The following is a 17,112-nucleotide window of genomic DNA, read 5'->3' as shown; positions in this document are numbered from 1 at the left end:
TGCAGGGGCCCAAGAACTTGGGCCATCTTCCACTGCTTTCCCTGGGCCTAGCAGGGAGCTGGATCAGAAGTGGAGCAGCCAGGACTCAAACTGGCACCCATATGGGATGCGCACACTGCAGGCTGCAGCTTTACCTGTTACGCCACAGTGCCGGCCTCATGGGTTGTCTTGTCCAGTAGGCACTGCCAGCTGCATTCCCTGATTCTGATACAAATTCTAGCCTGCCCTTCTGTCCAGGCTGGAAAATGGGATTCGTGAGCCAGTTCCCGAAAGCCTCACACTTCAGTGTTGCCTTTCTCCTTTACTCAGTACGGCCGCCTCATTGACCTCTGCCAGCCCACACAGAAGAAGTATCAGATTGCTGTGACCAAGGTGTTGGGCAAGAACATGGATGCCATTATTGTTGACTCAGAGAAGACGGGCCGGGACTGTATTCAGTATATCAAGGAGCAGCGTGGGGAGCCTGAGACCTTCTTGCCTCTTGACTACCTGGAGGTGAGGCTTGTGAGGGTGGGAGTCAGGTCGGGGCAGTGTTTGAGAGCCCCTCCTCTCTGCCCTCTGTTCTGCCGCTTTACTGGGCCTCTCCCAACAGGTGAAACCAACAGATGAGAAGCTCCGGGAGCTGAAGGGGGCCAAGCTCGTGATTGATGTGATTCGCTACGAACCACCCCATATCAAAAAGGCCCTGCAGTATGCGTGCGGTAATGCCCTTGTCTGTGACAACGTGGAAGACGCCCGCCGCATTGCCTTTGGAGGCCACCAGCGCCACAAGGTGTGAATTCTCTTCCCCAGGTGCGAGCAGGACAGGCTCAATCCCGGAGATCCCTGTGTTCAGCTTCTTTCCCCTCTTCTCCTCCATTCTCCTTATGGTTTGTAGACAGTGGCACTGGATGGGACCCTGTTCCAGAAGTCAGGAGTGATCTCTGGTGGGGCCAGTGACCTGAAGGCCAAGGCACGGCGCTGGGATGAGAAAGCAGTGGATAAGCTGAAAGAGAAGAAGGAGCGGCTGACAGAGGAGCTAAAAGTAAGCCACAGGCAGTGGTGCTGGTCCTTAATGTCAGGGCGTCGTAAGCCCAGGTTGGCTACCTTCTCACCACTTAGCCCTTCTTTCCTGTCTCCTTCAGGAGCAAATGAAGGCAAAGCGGAAAGAGGCAGAGCTGCGCCAGGTGCAGTCTCAGGCCCATGGCCTGCAGATGCGGCTCAAGTACTCACAGAGTGACCTAGAGCAGACCAAGACAAGACATCTGGCCCTCAATCTGCAGGTAGGGCCCTCCTTTCAGCCCTGTCCTCCAAAAGCCATCCTCAGGGTCCTAGCATAGGTTTTTCTGGGGGATGACAACTTCCTGCACTTCCTTGCCTCCTTCCAGCCTGCTTCAGGGAACTGAGCATAGCATGGACTCAGCCAGCCAGGGGATAAGATCGCGACGTCTAACGTGTTATGGCATTACGCAGGTTGTTTCTCAGTGTCCGTTTTCTCATCTTTATCTGTCAGATGGGAGATAGAATAGTCCCTATTTTATATGGTTGTTGTGATGATTGAAGTAATGCCTGTGAAGTGCTTACACTTCTAGGTGTTCAGCCAATGGGAGATGTTATTCGTATCATTCATTTATTCATTCAGCAAATATGTGAACTTCTGAAAGTGAATTGCAGGCGGATCTGTCCCTTTGGGTAGATATACTGTTCTAAATAATTTTTTTTTCTTATTTCCCCAGACCACCCTGGAGGTGTTAGATACTATGTAGTATATAAATCATTTTACCTTTTGCTAAACTCAAGTCCAAATTCTCAAACATAGCTGGCCCCAGGAGTTAGAGATAAGGGATTGTTGACCTATAACTAATGTTTACTGTGTGCCCAGCCTGTGGATTGAAGTTGACCTAATGGAGACAAGCGGGGAAGCGCTGTGGTGGCTCCAGGAGGAGAGGGTGGAGACTTGTCTAGGGTCAGGTTCTCTCAGCATATGCCTTTCCGCCCTTCCTGAGTGCAGTTAGGGTAGCTCTTTGCCTCCAAGGAGCCTTTCTCTTTCGTTCTCAACCCACTGCCCATAGGAAAAGTCCAAGCTGGAGAGTGAATTAGCTAACTTTGGGCCTCGCATTAATGACATCAAGAGGATCATCCAGAGCCGAGAGAGAGAGATGAAAGATTTGAAGGAGAAGATGAACCAGGTTGGTAGGGGGTGAGACTAGGGTTGGGAGCACGACTCCGTCTGGAAAGACTGCTGCCCTCTGGCTTTCTCCTCAGGTAGAGGATGAGGTGTTCGAAGAGTTTTGTCGGGAGATTGGTGTGCGCAACATCCGGGAATTTGAGGAAGAGAAGGTGAAGCGGCAGAATGAGATCGCCAAGAAGCGGTAGGTGGGAGTACTGCAGAGGTACTGGGTTGCCCTGAGCCCCCAGCCTGACATTTGGGAAGTTCAGATGCCATCAGAAAGCATGAAGCAGCTCTTAGATTTATGGGCGTTTATTATAGGAGGTAAGCCTTAAGGAAGAGGGTGGTCGGAGAGATAATGCAGCCTAGTATAGTGAGGTGCCAGCTTAAAACTTGGTTTTCCTGCATTAAAATCTCAGCTGCTCACCTTGTTTTGACCTTTCTATGTTGCAGTTTCTGTAAGATGGGATAATAATGAGACCAGTCTTGTGGTATTATTGGGAAGATCAGATGAAATAATCCATAGTGTATTTTGCATAATACTTAGTACCTGCTAGGAGCAATGAATGCTATGTTTTATTGTCACTTTCCTGATGGCAGTGCTGGGGGTGGGGAGGGTGGGGAGATCGGAGGAAAGAAGTTCCAGATTGGAAGAATAGCCACAACTAGACAAGCTACTGCTTTCTTCCTTGCTTCAGCAAACATGTCATAAATACCTACCTTGTGCCAGGTTGTACTTGGTATTGGAGGGGAGAGGGGAGATGGGGTAGGACAGAAACATGGCATGGTCACCCTCCTTAGGCCCTGGGCCTCGGTCAACAGTTCATATAGCCTTTTACCCATACAGTAAATATTTCTTGCTCTCCTATCCCAAGCCAGGCTCAGGGGTTAGAGAATTGAAATAGTGGTTGTTTCTTTCCTCAGGGAATTTAACCAAGTACTGGGAGAAACCCATAGATCAACAGTTTCAAAACAGGATGACCGATGGTGTAATTGGGGTAGATAGAGAATACAGAGGAGATTTTTGAAGGAATTACAAATCAACAAGAGGAAAAATAAAAATGACAAGAAACCCAGTTGAAAAAATAAAGTGGGCAGAGGATGTAGTTACCATTTCATGGAAAGAAGCTTCACTGGCTAACAGTTGTTAGGAATTTATGTTCAATCTCTTCATCAGAGGAATACAAACTAAAATCAATCTAGCAGGATTTGGTGAAAGTAAGTCTACATATGTCCTGTGTGTTATGTGGACATAATGTGCTCTGGCTATGTGTTCCAGAGAGCCTTGCCACGGGCTCATAAAGAGACATGTTTAGAGTTGTTGTTCTTGGCATAATTTGTGGCTATGTGATGTTGGTGACAGTGTAGATGGTCATCAGTGGGAGAAAGTGTAGGTTATACATGGTAAATATACAGGCTATGAAATTCTGTGTAGCTGTTCAAAGCAAGATCGAGATTTATAGGCAGTAACACAGTAACATGAATAAATTGTTACCTGGTATTTACTGAAAAAAAAAAAAAGGATTAAACTTTGTGGTACTGTGTATTTGTGTGAATCTTGAAACTATGACATTTTGCAAGATACGCATTTGTGTGTGTGTGTGATGCTTTGGGGTACATGTTCACAGGAGGGAAGGTAATGGAGTAAGAATTAGGGATTGAAACAGTAGACAAGGGAAGGGTCTTGTGCAGACGTTGGTTAAGTGTATTATGAATTGTGGGGTTTGATAAACTCAGCTCTGCTCCTGAAAGGGAGGAAACTAACAAAGAACAGCGGAAACTGCTTGCAACCATCAGGGAAGGTTTTGGAGAACAAGTAGTGGGGAATCGAAGCCTGAAGAGTGAGTAGGATTTAGCCAGCCGGGGCAGCAACAGAAGAAGGGAGTTCCAGGCAGTGAGAACAGCATGCTTGGAGGTGTGAGAGAGCATGCCTTGTTCTGGATACTAAGTAGTTTTGAATGTCTGGAGCATAAAAACGGGGTCAGGAGGAAGGCGGGGGTGGTGGAGAGGTCAGCGGGGGCCAGATCACAGAGGGCTTTATGAGTCACACATAGGAGATTGGACTTAAAATTGCATAGCTCAAAATTACAGTTAATTACATTCCATTTGGATTAGAGTGACTAATAGGTTTAAGCTGCTAGCATGACATCTGGCAGCAGCTGTCATACCATACTGGGGGGTGGAGGGGTAGTTGGAAGTTAGCCCTGCCTGGCCTGCTAGCGTCTATGTATGCTGGTTTTGCACCCTGTGTTTCTGGAGAGATGATGAGGAAGACAATAGTGAGAACCTAGTCTTTTCTCATGTTTTTGTACTCCCAAGCAATTCCCCTCTAAGAGGTTCTGTAATCTTGAGGCACAGAAAGCCCTTGGGCAAAGATGAGCTGAGTACAGGTAATATACCTGGCGATGATAACTACAATTTATTGAGTAGTTACTGTGTGGCAGTCATGGCAGTAAGGAGTTTATGCAAATTGACTTGTTTAAAAAATAAATCTCCTGATAACTCTTCTATTTGTGAGGCATAGAGAGGATAACTAACTTGTCTGAGATCACACCACTATTAAGTGCCAGTGTGGAGAGACCAGTTTCAACTCACTACATTATAGTGCAGTGGCGGTAATATGAGGAAGAGCACAGATTTTACTGTTAGATGTGGGTTCTGATCTCACGTGTAACCATTTACTAAGGCCTTGGGCAAGGTCTTTTACCTCTGGGCCTGTTTCCTCCTTTGTAAAATTAGGATAATAATGCCTGCTTGTGGAGTTGCTGATGAGAGGATTAAAGATGCTATATGTACCTAGAAGCTAAATAAAGAGTAATTGCCACAGCTGGTGGATCCAGATGGACCTTTTAATGCCTACTTCTAGGAACTCGAAAGGGTACTGTACTCACTAATGTTTAAAGGGCTTTAGCCCAGTCACCCTGGCCTGTGTCATGTCCCTAGGGCAAGGCTGAGAAACTTAGCTCTCCAACATTAGGGAGCAGTTTTATGTCTATAGTTGTGGATGAGCTGGGTGGTGACTAGAACTCAGGAGTAACTCTGGGGTCCCGAGCCCTGGGCCTAGTTTCCCTTTTCCCCCAACAGTTTGGAGTTTGAGAACCAGAAGACTCGCTTGGGTATCCAGTTGGATTTTGAAAAGAACCAACTGAAGGAGGACCAGGATAAAGTCCACATGTGGGAGCAGACAGTGAAAAAGGATGAAAATGAGATAGAAAAGCTGAAGAAGGTAAGGAAGGAGAAGATTGAAAGACAAAAAACTGGGAGGAAAAATTGGAAGAAATATGATGGACAGAAAGACAGTGTTCATAATTTATAATTCTCTCAAGAGAAACACCAAGATCTAAATAGGGGGCAATGGATAAGTGGCACAGACAGTTCAAGGAGAGCTTCAAATAGCCCATAAATATATTCAAATAACGTAACCGTAGTAGAAATCAAAGCAATCCAAAATAAAGCAACAGTCACATAGTTTGTTTACTAAGATTTAAAAACAAAAAGGACAATACTCACCACCAGCCGTGGCACAGGAGACCAATATTCATTCTTATGCAATGTGGTAGCATCTGTCAAGAGGCTTCAGGGTTTGTTGCAACCCTCTAACCCAGTGTTACCTGAGGAGATAATCCAACGTACTGGCAAAGCTTTCTGCAAACAGTTTGATGTTTATTACAAGCATTATTTATAGTTCCCATTTGGAAAATATCCAGTGCCCTTGGCAAGTAGAAATTTAGAAAAGCTCGTTACATATTAACATTTGTGATATCTAGAGGTCTTCAACCTTTAGTAATAATACACAGACCACTTTTAAAAGGAAAACTATTCCCTAAAACTATTCCCTAAAATAAATCCTTGACAGGGCTGAAATATATATACTTAAAACACTTAAACCCAAAAGCCAAGATAAACGTAGAAATTAAATAGCAAATGGGGGCGGGTGTTTGGCGTAGCAGTTAAAACACCTCTTGGGTGCTTATAACCCATGTCCAGTGCCTGGGTTCTAGTCCTGGCTCTGCTGCTGATTCTGAGTTCCTGCTAATGCACGCCTTAGGAGGCAGCAGGTGATGGCTCAAGTGGTTGGTCCTCTGCCACCTACATAGGAAATCTAGATTGGGTTCCCAACTCCTGGCTTTAGCCGGTCCCAGCCTTAGCTCTTGCAAGCCTTTGAGGAGTGACCTGCAGAGGGTGAGAGATCTCTGTGTCTCTTGTCTCTTTCTGCCTTTCAAATAAAATTATAGATATGTATGTATAATATGCACAGTATAAATTCAGATATATATGTATAATGTTCACAGTGTAAATTCTGTGCAGCAGATGATGATTTTTTTCTGAACTCCAGTCACTGCACAGCTACATTCTTTTGATTTTTGCTTACCTGTGCCAGCATGTATTGTGTGTGATAACTCAATTTTCTCACTTTTTTTAAATTACAGTGAAACCTCTTACAGCATTTAGTTAAGTGACTTGATCTGTTGGCTTGAACATGACCATCATTTGAATCTTTTATGTCTGCCTTTAGTTAATTTTGTCTGCTTGTTTATGTGTTTTCTTCATTAACTCCTGATTAAAGTATTATCAACCCTCTGTATCCATGAATTCTGAATCTGTAGATTAAATCAACTGCAGATGGGAAGTGTAGTTAGGATTATGGTGGTCATACCTACACCAAAATATGTACAGATTTTTTTTTTATTCCTAAGTAGTACAGTATTACAACTATTTACATAGCATTTGCATTGGATTGGATATTATAAATAATCTAGGGATGATTTAAAGCAAGTATGAAGGGGGTATTGTGGTGTAGTGGGTAAGGCCTCTGTAGTGCCAGCATTCCATGTGGACACCAGTTTGAATACTGGCTGATCTACTTCTGATCCAGCTCCCTGCTAATGTGCTTGGGAAAGCAGTGGAACGTGGCCCAAGTGCTTAGGCTGCTGAACCCATATTGGGAGACCCGGAAGAAACTTCTGGCTCCAGGCTTCGAATTGGCCTAGCTCTGACCTTTGTGGCCATTTGGGGAGTGAACCAGCAGATAAAGATCTCTCTCTTCCTGTATCTTCCTCCCTCTCTCTCGCTGTCGCTCTCTCTCTTTGTAACTCTGCCTTCCAAATAAATTAACCTTTGGGGCTGGCGCTGTGGCATAACAGGTGAAGCCTCTGCCTGCAGTGCCAGCATCCCATATGGGCACCAGTCCGAGTCCCAGCTGCTCCACTTCCAATCCAGCTCTCTGCTGTGGCCTGGGAAAGCAGTAGAGGATGGCCCAAGTCCTTGGGCCCTTGCACCCACATGAGAGACCTGGAGGAAGCTCCTGGCCGTTGTGACCATTTGGAGAGTGAACCAGTGGATGGAAGGCCTCTCTCTCTCAAAAAATATGAAGCAGGCATGCAAGCCATATAAGGCCCACGAAATCATTTGCTCTGGCCCTGCCAGGGCAATGCTAGGTGGAACTCAAACTTTGATAAACCTATAGCAGGCTAATTTCTTTAAATTTTTTTTTATTTGAAAGAGTTACAGAAAGAGGAGGAGAGACAGATTTTCCATCCATTGGTTCACTCCTCAGATGGTTGCAATGGCCAGGGCTGGACCAGGCTGAAGCCAGGACTAGGAGCTTTTTCCAGGTCTCCCACATGGGTTGCAGGGTCCCAAGCACTTGGGCCATCTGCTGCTGCTTTCCCAGGTGCATTAGCAGGAAGCTGGATTAGAAGTGGAACAGCCAGGACTTGAACCGGTACCCTTCTGGGATGCTGGCATCACAGGCAGAGGCTTAACCTGCTATGCCACAATGCTGGCCTCACAGCTAACTTTTAAGTTGATAATTTTGTATGGCCCGCAAATGATGTTATAAATATCCACGTGGCCCTTGAAAGGAAAAAATGTTCCCCACCACTGATAAATTATATAGGAAGTGAGAAGATTATGTGTAAATGCTATACCATTTTATATAAGGAACTCTAGCATCACAGATCATGGTGCTTATGGGGTTGTGGAATCAATTTCCCACAAATACCACAGGATGACTGTTGTCCTCTTTGGTATCATTGCAAACTTTTTTTTTAAATCTTTATTTGAGAGGTAGGAAGTCAGACAAAGAGAGCTCTCATCTGCTGGTTTACTTCCCAGATCCCTGCAATGGCTGATGCTGTGTTAGAGCCGGGATCCTAGAATTCCAGTCACTTGAGCCATCATCAGCTGCCTCCCAGGATCTGCAATAGCAGGAAGTTGGTATCAGGAACCAGAGGCAGATACAGAAGTCAGGCACTGTGATAGGCAATGCAAGCATCTTAAACTGCTTGGCCAAATGCCCACCCCAAGTTTTACTGCAGTCCTACATGGAATTGCAGATTGGGTAGTGGAATCCTGTGACAGGGTTCAGTGAACATTTCCCATAGAGCAGACAGTTGCAAGAACAGTGCCAAGAACTCTTACTTGCTGCGCATTATCAGGATTCATCAAAGCGCTACCATAGTTGCTTTTGGACTGTCCCTATATCTGTAGTATTTTTTTTAAAGATTTTATTATTTACTTCAAAGAGTTACAGAGAGAAGGAGAGGCAGAGTGAGAGAGAGGTCTTCCATCTGCTGGTTCACTCCCCAGTTGGCCGCAACTGCCAGAGCTGAGCCGATCTGAAGCCAGAAGCCAGGAGCTTCCTCCAGGTCTCCTACGTGGGTGCAGGGGCCCAAGGACTTGGGCCATCTTCTGTTGCTTTCCCAGGCCATAACAGAGAGCTGGATCAGAAGTGGAGCAGCTGGGACTCAAATCAGCGCCCTTATGGGATGCCGGCACTGCAGGCAGCGGCTTTACCCACTACGCCACAGCACTGCCTCACCCCCATAGTATTTTTATGATCAATTTGAGAATAAGTTACAGATATGTCCCCTATATGTGACTTTGTAAGATCAAAATGCACAATATCCTTTTAAAAAATCAAGAGTATTGGGGCCGGCACCGTGGCTCACTTGGTTAATCCTCTACCTGTGGTGCCAGCATCCCGTTTGGGCGCTGGGTTCTAGTCCCGCTTGCACCTCTTCCAGTCCAGCTCTCTGCTGTGGCCTGGGAAGGCAGTGGAGGATGGCCCAAGTGCTTGGGCCCCTGCACTGGCATGGGAGACCAGGAGGAAGCACCTGGCTCCTGACTTCAGCTCGGCGCAGCGTGCTGGCTGTAGCGGCCATTTAGGGGGTGAAGCAATGGAAGGAAGACCTCTCTCTCTCTCATTGTCTAACTCTGCCTGTCAATAAAAAAAAAATCAGTATTATAAGTAAGGCCACATTCCCTTTTGCCTGACCATTCTTAACTTCAGTCCTTTTAGTCTTTCCAGAGGCAATCCCAGGTTAGTGTGTGTTCTTCCAGGTCTTTTACAGGTTTACCTAAACACTTGCACATTCATAAATGTGTTCTCATAGAAAATACACAGTGCTGTTTGGGTTTTTAAAAAGACAAATGTTATACTGCACATGGCAGGAAGTTTCTCTGTGGAAAAAATGTTGAACTATAACATTAATTCAGAATATAGAATTTTAATTGCAATCTAGTCTCAACTATGTATAGCTGTCTATAAATAATGCTGGGAGAAAATAAATTCTTAGAATGTTAATGAGTTCTCTGGTGGGACTACAAGTGATTGTTCCTCCCTACTTTATATATTTTTAATACTTTGGACTTTTCTATAGAAGGTAGCTTTACAATTGGGGTGTGTGGGAAAGGGCAACCAAATAGGTTAGAAAAAGGTAAAAGAAGGCTGAGAGGTGTTGGTGGTGTGCGGTGGCTCCCCAGGCTGCCTGGTAGGAAGGGTGAGGGCGGCGGGAGAAGATCTCGGGTGAGATGAGCAAAACCCTCACCTTGACCTGTCGCCCCTGTGGGAACCAGGAGGAGCAAAGACACATGAAGATCATAGATGAGACCATGGCCCAGCTACAAGACCTGAAGAACCAGCACCTGGCCAAGAAGTCGGAAGTGAATGACAAAAATCACGAGATGGAGGAGATTCGTAAGAAACTTGGGGGCGCCAACAAGTGAGTGTGTTGAGGCCTGGGGTGGGAGGAAGGAGGTAGAGCGGGCAGCCTGCTAGGTTGGGGTCTCACCCAGCTCCCGGACCTTTGTAGGGAAATGACCCATTTACAAAAGGAGGTGACAGCCATCGAGACCAAGCTGGAACAGAAGCGCAGCGACCGCCACAACTTGCTCCAGGCCTGCAAGATGCAGGATATCAAGCTGCCGCTGTCGAAGGGCACCATGGATGATATTAGTCAGGAAGAGGTGAGTTCTGTGGCTGTTGGTGGTAGTGCGCCATGAACAGCACTAAGCAGGGAGGGGGCCTGAAGGTGGTGAGGAGGGGGCGAGAGCCATAAAGGGGCATGCGGCAGAGAGGAGCCGAGGTGAGCTCAAGGGGAGCAGCCTGGGTGTGAGAGGGAAGCTAGCTGACTTGGGGTAGAGCCGCCAGAAGTCGGCATCAACCTTAGGGACCTGACCTGCGGTAGCTCCACAGGTGGTGGAACTTGGTAGATGTGAGAACTGAGGGACGTGAGCCAAGAGTGGCGGGAGCTGGGAAGTGCGGGCCTGAGGGATGATAGCTCTGCTGCAGTAAGGGAGGTTGGCCAGGAGAGGGTTGAGTAAGGGCCATCAGCAATGCAGAGGTGAGGAAGCTGAGTTCTAGGAAGGGAGGGCCACCAGCCAGTGGAGAAGCAGAGGCATTTTAGCCATGACCAGCGAGGGCAGGGGAGTATTAGCTGAGAGGCTGTTTGTATACACTCTGTCTTCCTCCCTTCCCTTTCCCAAATAGCCTGTCAGTTTGATTTGGTAAAATACCAAATAACAGAAATGATCTGGACATCTGAGAAGCATGTGGTATAATTACCCCTAATCCTAACCACAGCCCTGCCAGGCAGGCAACGTCCCTGCATTACAGATGAAGAGACTCAGGGTCTGAGAGCCTGACTTGCCCAGGATCACCCCGTTCGTAAGCGGTAGAGGCTGCTTTTGAAGTGCGGTCTTTGCCTGCAGTGCCTCTGCCACAGTGCTTTCTAGCGAGGCACTTCCTCAGAGCCATTGAAGGCTGCAGAGGAGCCCCAGCCTCCCTGTAGAGGGGTGCTCTCAACAGCCAGTTTCCTCCACTTGACACTTCTGCTCGCCTCTGCAGGGTAGCTCCCAGGGGGAGGATTCAGTGAGTGGTTCACAGAGAACGTCCAGCATCTACGCACGAGAGGCCCTCATTGAGATCGACTACGGTGACCTGTGTGAGGATTTGAAGGTAAGGGTCAACCATGGTGGGGGAGGGGCGTCTCCCCAGCTTTACAGAGAGCATCAGATGATCTGGGGCCCCTGTGCAGACCGTGGCTAGAGAAAGGGGAGAGCAGGCCAGGGAGGAGGATCAGGTTGAGTCAGTCTCCCTCTCATATGAACATGCAGACACACACATCTCCCACCCCATACCTCCTGTTGCTCCTGCCCCTGCCTACTCTGTCTGCCGCTTTCCTGTGTGTACATGTCTATGCCTAGATAATACACACACAGTCTCCTGTGTGGTGAACAGCTTGGCTCTGTCTCAGGTACTCTTTGTTCCTTGGCCTTCTCTAATCCTGTGTCTTCTCCCCTCCTGGTTGCAGCTGCCGTCTCTGCCAGGCCCCACAGCTACGTCAGGGTACACCCTTCCTCTCCAATCTGCCCCTTCTCAGTGCTCCCTACCCCTAGGCTCAGCCAGAAATCTGAACCGCCTCCTTGGCTCCTCCCTCTCTTACTTTACATAGTCAATTAATGGCCAAGCCCAATTGATTTCCCCTCGAACATCTATTCTACTTTTTTCTGTTTCCACTCTCTCTCACTCATCTCCCATAGACTCCTGCAGGAGCCTCCTAAATGGTTTCTAGTGCTTTCCAACCCATACTTCTTCATATCCAAGAGTGTTTCATTTGGTTTAACTTATCATGGACATACATAGAAGTGAGAATGATACAGTGAACCCAAGGTACCATGACCCAGCATCAACAGCAGTATATGATAAGTCTCCTTACTTCTGCTCTCCACCCCTCCTCTACTCCCAGTCGACTATTTTAAATCAAATACCAGATATTATTGCACCCATAATTGCTTCAGTATGCATACTCTATAGAGTATGCAGACTTAGAAAAACCATAGCATTAAACCTTAAAAAAATTTTTTTAGGGGCCAGTGCCGTGGCTCACTTAGCTAATCCTTCACCTGCGGCGCCGGCATTCCATATGGGCGCCGGGTTCTAGTCCTGGCTGCTCCTTTTCCATAGCTCTCTGCTGTGGCCTGGGAAGGCAGTGGAGGATGGCCCAAGTGCTTGGGCCCTGCACCCACGTGGGAGACCAGGAGGAAGCACCTGGCTTTGGATCGGCGCAGCGCCAGCCGTAGCAGCCATTTGGGGGGTGAACCAATGGAAGGAAGACCTTTCTCTCTGTTTCTCTCTCTCACTGTCTAACTATCTGTCAAATAAATAATAAAAAAATTTTTTTTTAAATTTATTTATTTGAAAGGCAGAGTTACAGAGAGGGAGGTAGGGAGGGAGAGACAGACAGATATCTTCCATCTCCAGATGGCCTCAACGGCCAGTGCTGGGCCAGGCTTAGGCTAGGCTGACTCCAGGAGCTTCTTCCAGGTCTCTGACATGGGTACAGGAGCCCAAGCACTTGGGCCATCCTTTACTGCTTTCCTAGGCACATTAGCAGGGAACTGGATTGGAAGTGGATAAGCTGGGACTCAAACCAGTGCCCACATGAGTTGCCAGTGTTGTAGGTGGTGGCTTAACCCACTACACTATAATGCTGGCCCCTAAATAATGTAATTGCTCTGCATTATAATCTCATGTTTGGTGACTATTAAGATTTTCATGAAATGTCTCATATTTTTTTTTGTTTATGTGTTTAAATCAGGATTCAAGTGAGGTCCATATGTTAAAATTTGTGCTAGTTGTGAGTTTTTATTTATTGAAGAAATTGGATTGTTGGTCTTGTATAATTTTCTGCATTCTGGATTTGGCTGATTTGGTCCCCATTGTGTGGCTTAACATATTCTTTCATTCCCCGTGTTTCCTATATACTGGTGGGCAAATCACCAGGTTTTGATTGGAGTCAACCTTTTTTATTTGATAAGAATATAGGTAGTATTATGTGAACTTCTATTTGCATCACATTAGTAGACATCTGATGTCATTTCTATCACTGTATAATGTTAAATATTCAGCATTCTCTGTGAGCTCTTCTTGCCAAAAACTCAGACGTGGATCTGATCAGCCTACTATATTTACCAATGACAGCTGCCCCTTGGTACCCACAGGGGTGGCGGATTGGTTCCAGGACCTTCAGATAGCAAAATATGAGAATGCTCAAGATTTGCATAAAATGGGTTGTATTTGCATATAACCTACACATTTCATCCCATGTACTTCAATAGCAATGAAAATACTATATAAATAATTGATAGACTGTCTTATTTTGAGAATAATGACCAAAAGAGTCTATGTATGTTCATTACATATGCAATGTTTCCAGATTTTTTTTTTACTGGGTGCTTATGTCAGTCCACTGATAATGGAACCCATGGATACAGAGAGCTGACTATGTAGGAAACACCAGTGCAAGAACAAAACTTTATCTTTTTACAGCAGTGATTCTCAGTGGGAAAGTGGGTATTTACTACCCAGGGGACATTGGACAGTGTCTGGAGACACTCTTGTCACACTCGTCACACCCAGAAATGGGGGGTTACTGCCAGCAAGCAGTAGGTAGACACCAGGGATGGGGCTAAACATCCTATAATGCATAGGGGCAACCTCAGAGGCCACTAATCATGCGACCCAGAGTGTCAGTCGTGCTGAGGTTCAGAAACTGGATTTTAGAGGTGTGTACTGAAGTATTTGTGGCTGAAATGATATGTTTGGGATTTGCTTTCAAATAATTGACTATTTTGGAGTTGGGGAGGGGGGTAAATGGCCGTGTATCCGGCATAAGCTGATAGTTGTTGAAACTGGGTAAGGGGGATTCACTGTCCTATTCTCTGAGTTCCTGTGCATGTTTGATAATTTACATAACACAAGTTAAGAACTGGTCCATTTTTATAGAGTTCTCTCTTTTCCTAAGTTGGTTTCAGAAGCTGTTGGCAATCATTGGCTGGATCTGTTAAGGATTGCAAAGTGGTAATTTTTGAAATTTCATTTTTCCTCCATTTGTTAGTTGGAATTCTAAAAAGAAACACGGTCAACTGTTTCATTCTCTTGAAATACAGTAGTTCCCTCTTATCTGCAGTTTTGCCTTCTGCAGTTTCAGTCACTCATGATCAACCATGGTCTGCAAATATTAAATGGAAAATTCCTTAAATAAACAATACACAAGCTATAAATCATGGGTTGTTCTGGGTAGCATGTTGGATTCTCGCTCTTTCCCACTATATCCCACCAGGAGTAGGAATCCTCTCTTTGCCTAGCATATCCGTACTATATTCACACCCCTGGCTGCTGGTTGGGCACTTAGTTACCAGCTCAGTTGCCACAATATTATAGTACTTACGTTCAAGAAATTCTCGGGGAGCAGCCTAACTCTGCAGTGCCTACATTATTCACCTTTTACATTATCTCATCACGTGGGCATTGTGTCATCTCACATCATCACAAGAAGAGTGAGTACAGTACAGTAAGATCTTTTGAAAGGGAGAGATGGCATTCATGTAACTTTTCTAATACATTGTTGTAAATTGTTCTTTCATTATTAGGTATCTCTTACTGTGCCTAATTTATAAACTATTATAGAGGGTTGGCGTGGCAGTGGGTAAAAGCCGCTGACTGCAATGCTGGTATCCCATATGGATGCTGGTTCAAGTCCTTGCTGCTTCACCTCCCATCCAGCTCCCTGCCAATGCATCTGAGAAAGCAGTAGAAGATGGCCCAAGTGCTTGGACAACCCCACAATCCATGTGGGAGATCCAGATGAAATTCCGGGCTCCTGGCTTCAGCCTGGCCCAGCCCCAGCAGTTGAGACCATTTAGGGAGTGAACCAACTGAGGGAAGAGATTCTCTCTCTCTCTCTCTCTCTCTCTCTCTCTCTCCCTCTCTCCCTCTCTCCCCCTCTCCCTCTCTCCCCCTCTCCCCCTCTCCCCCTCTCCCCCTCTCCCCCTCTTCCCCTTTCTCTCTCCCCCCACTCTCCTCCTGTCTCTCCTTCTATCTCTGTCTCTATATATAACTCTGCTTATCAAATAAAATATTTTTTTTTAAAGATTCATTTATTTATTTGAAAGAGTTACACAGAGGAGAGGCAGAGAGAGAGAAAGATCTTCCATCGATGGTTCACTCCCCAATTGGCCACAATGGCTGGAGCTGCACCAATCCCAAGCCAGGAGCTAGGAGCTTCATCCGGGTCTCCCACGCGAGTGTAGGGGCCCAAGGACATCCCCATATGGGATGCCAGCACTGCAGGCCAGGGCGTTAACCCACTGCATCACAGCGCTGGTCCCTCGAATAAAATCTTCTTAAAAAAACTTTTATATAGATATGTATGTATAGGAAAAAACTTCATATATGTAGGGTTTGGTACTCTCCAAGGTTTCAAGTAACTACTGGAGGGGTCTTGGAACATAGTCCCTGGGGATAACAGGAGACTAGGGTTAGTATAGGAAACATAGGATAAATGTCATTTTCTTTTTCTTTTGGAATAATGAGCTGACTTCCTTTTTCGCCTTTAATAGTAACTGATGGGGGCCGGCGCTGTAGTGTAGCAGGTAAAGTCACTGCCTGTGATGCCGGCATCCCATATGGGCACCAGTTCAAATCCAGCTCCCTGCTAATGACCTGGGAAAGCAGCAGAGGATAGTCCAAGTGCTTGGGTCCCTGCACTCATGTAGGGAGACCCTGATGAAGTTCCTGGCTGCTGTCTTTGGCCTGGCCCGTTCCCGGCCGTTGTGGCCATTTGGGAAGTTTAATAGCAGCTGGAAAATAACTTTCTTTCACCCCCTCTTCTGCCATAACTCTGCCTTTCAAGGAAGCAAATACATCTTTAAAAAACAAAGTGAATGATGATGTTTTAAATTTGTGTTTGTCATAAACTTAAATGTTTAGATATATTAATGTTTCAAGCTGTTGGAGTCATTTTTTTCTTCTTGATGCTTATATTGTCCCATTCTGGGCCAGTGGGAGCCACTTCAAATTGATTTTTTGTGGTGGCTTTAGATTTTTATTATGGAAAAATGTACATGCAAAGGTCTAATAGTAAAATGCTAGTTTTAGGCTATCACCAATTTCAGTAACTATCAATTCATAGCCAAACTTCTTCCATGTGTATCCCTACTTATGATGTCCTCTTTGCTTACTACCAGATGATGCTAAAATAAATTCTGGACATCATATTTCATTTGTAAACATTGCAGAATGTACCTCTAGAAGAAATAGGGGGCTGGCTCTATAGTGTGGTAGGTTAAGCCTCTGCCTGCAGCACTGGCATCCCATGTAGGTGCCAGTCCGAGTCCTGGCTGCTCCACCTCTGATCTAGCTGCCTGCTAATGGCCTGGGAAAGCAGCAGAAAATGGACCAAGTGCTTGGGCCCCTGTACCCACATGGGAGACCCAGAAGCTCCTGACATTACTCTGGCCCAGCCTTGGCCATTCTGGCCATTTGGGGAGTGAACCAATGGGTGGAAGACCTTTCTCTCTGTCTCTTCCTCTCTCTCTAACTCTGCCTCTCAAATAAATAAATAATAATTCTTAAAAATAATTAGAACCATTATGATGGTTCTATAATAATTAATATGATTGGTATTACATTTCCCTGATTGTCACGTGCACACGTATACACACACACATACACACATCCAAACTCTAGAGTTTGGTTGCTTGAGTTGGGATTGTAAATGATTAGATAGATACATATGGGTGATTAATAAAACGATTGATGTTTCTCAAGTTTCATTTCATCAATAGGACCCCATTCCACCTGCTTTTTTTTTTCTCTGCAATATCATTTTGTTGGT

At 45.8% G+C, this 17,112-nt stretch overlaps 1 protein-coding gene across 2 annotated transcripts in view; it reads left to right on the top strand.

Annotated features, from left to right (window-relative positions):
* Positions 1-17,112, top strand: part of SMC1A (structural maintenance of chromosomes 1A) — a 38,528-nt gene that overhangs the window by 9,508 nt on the left and 11,908 nt on the right. Inside the window, exons 10-19 of one of the 2 annotated variants that reach the window (XM_070067299.1) lie at positions 310-495; positions 593-772; positions 878-1,024; positions 1,125-1,262; positions 2,052-2,172; positions 2,249-2,351; positions 5,234-5,375; positions 10,010-10,155; positions 10,246-10,399; positions 11,280-11,390. In XM_070067299.1, the coding sequence (XP_069923400.1) occupies positions 310-495; positions 593-772; positions 878-1,024; positions 1,125-1,262; positions 2,052-2,172; positions 2,249-2,351; positions 5,234-5,375; positions 10,010-10,155; positions 10,246-10,399; positions 11,280-11,390 (1,428 nt within the window). Of the gene's footprint in view, positions 1-309; positions 496-592; positions 773-877; positions 1,025-1,124; positions 1,263-2,051; positions 2,173-2,244; positions 2,352-5,233; positions 5,376-10,009; positions 10,156-10,245; positions 10,400-11,279; positions 11,391-17,112 lie in introns of both variants that reach the window. The other variant, XM_051827118.2, reaches the window with a different exon arrangement.

This window comes from Oryctolagus cuniculus, chromosome X (genome assembly GCF_964237555.1).
Source record: "Oryctolagus cuniculus chromosome X, mOryCun1.1, whole genome shotgun sequence".
NCBI lineage: Eukaryota > Metazoa > Chordata > Mammalia > Lagomorpha > Leporidae > Oryctolagus > Oryctolagus cuniculus.
The sequence above is the reverse complement of the archived record's forward strand: the minus strand, read 5'-3'. Positions and strand labels throughout refer to the sequence as shown.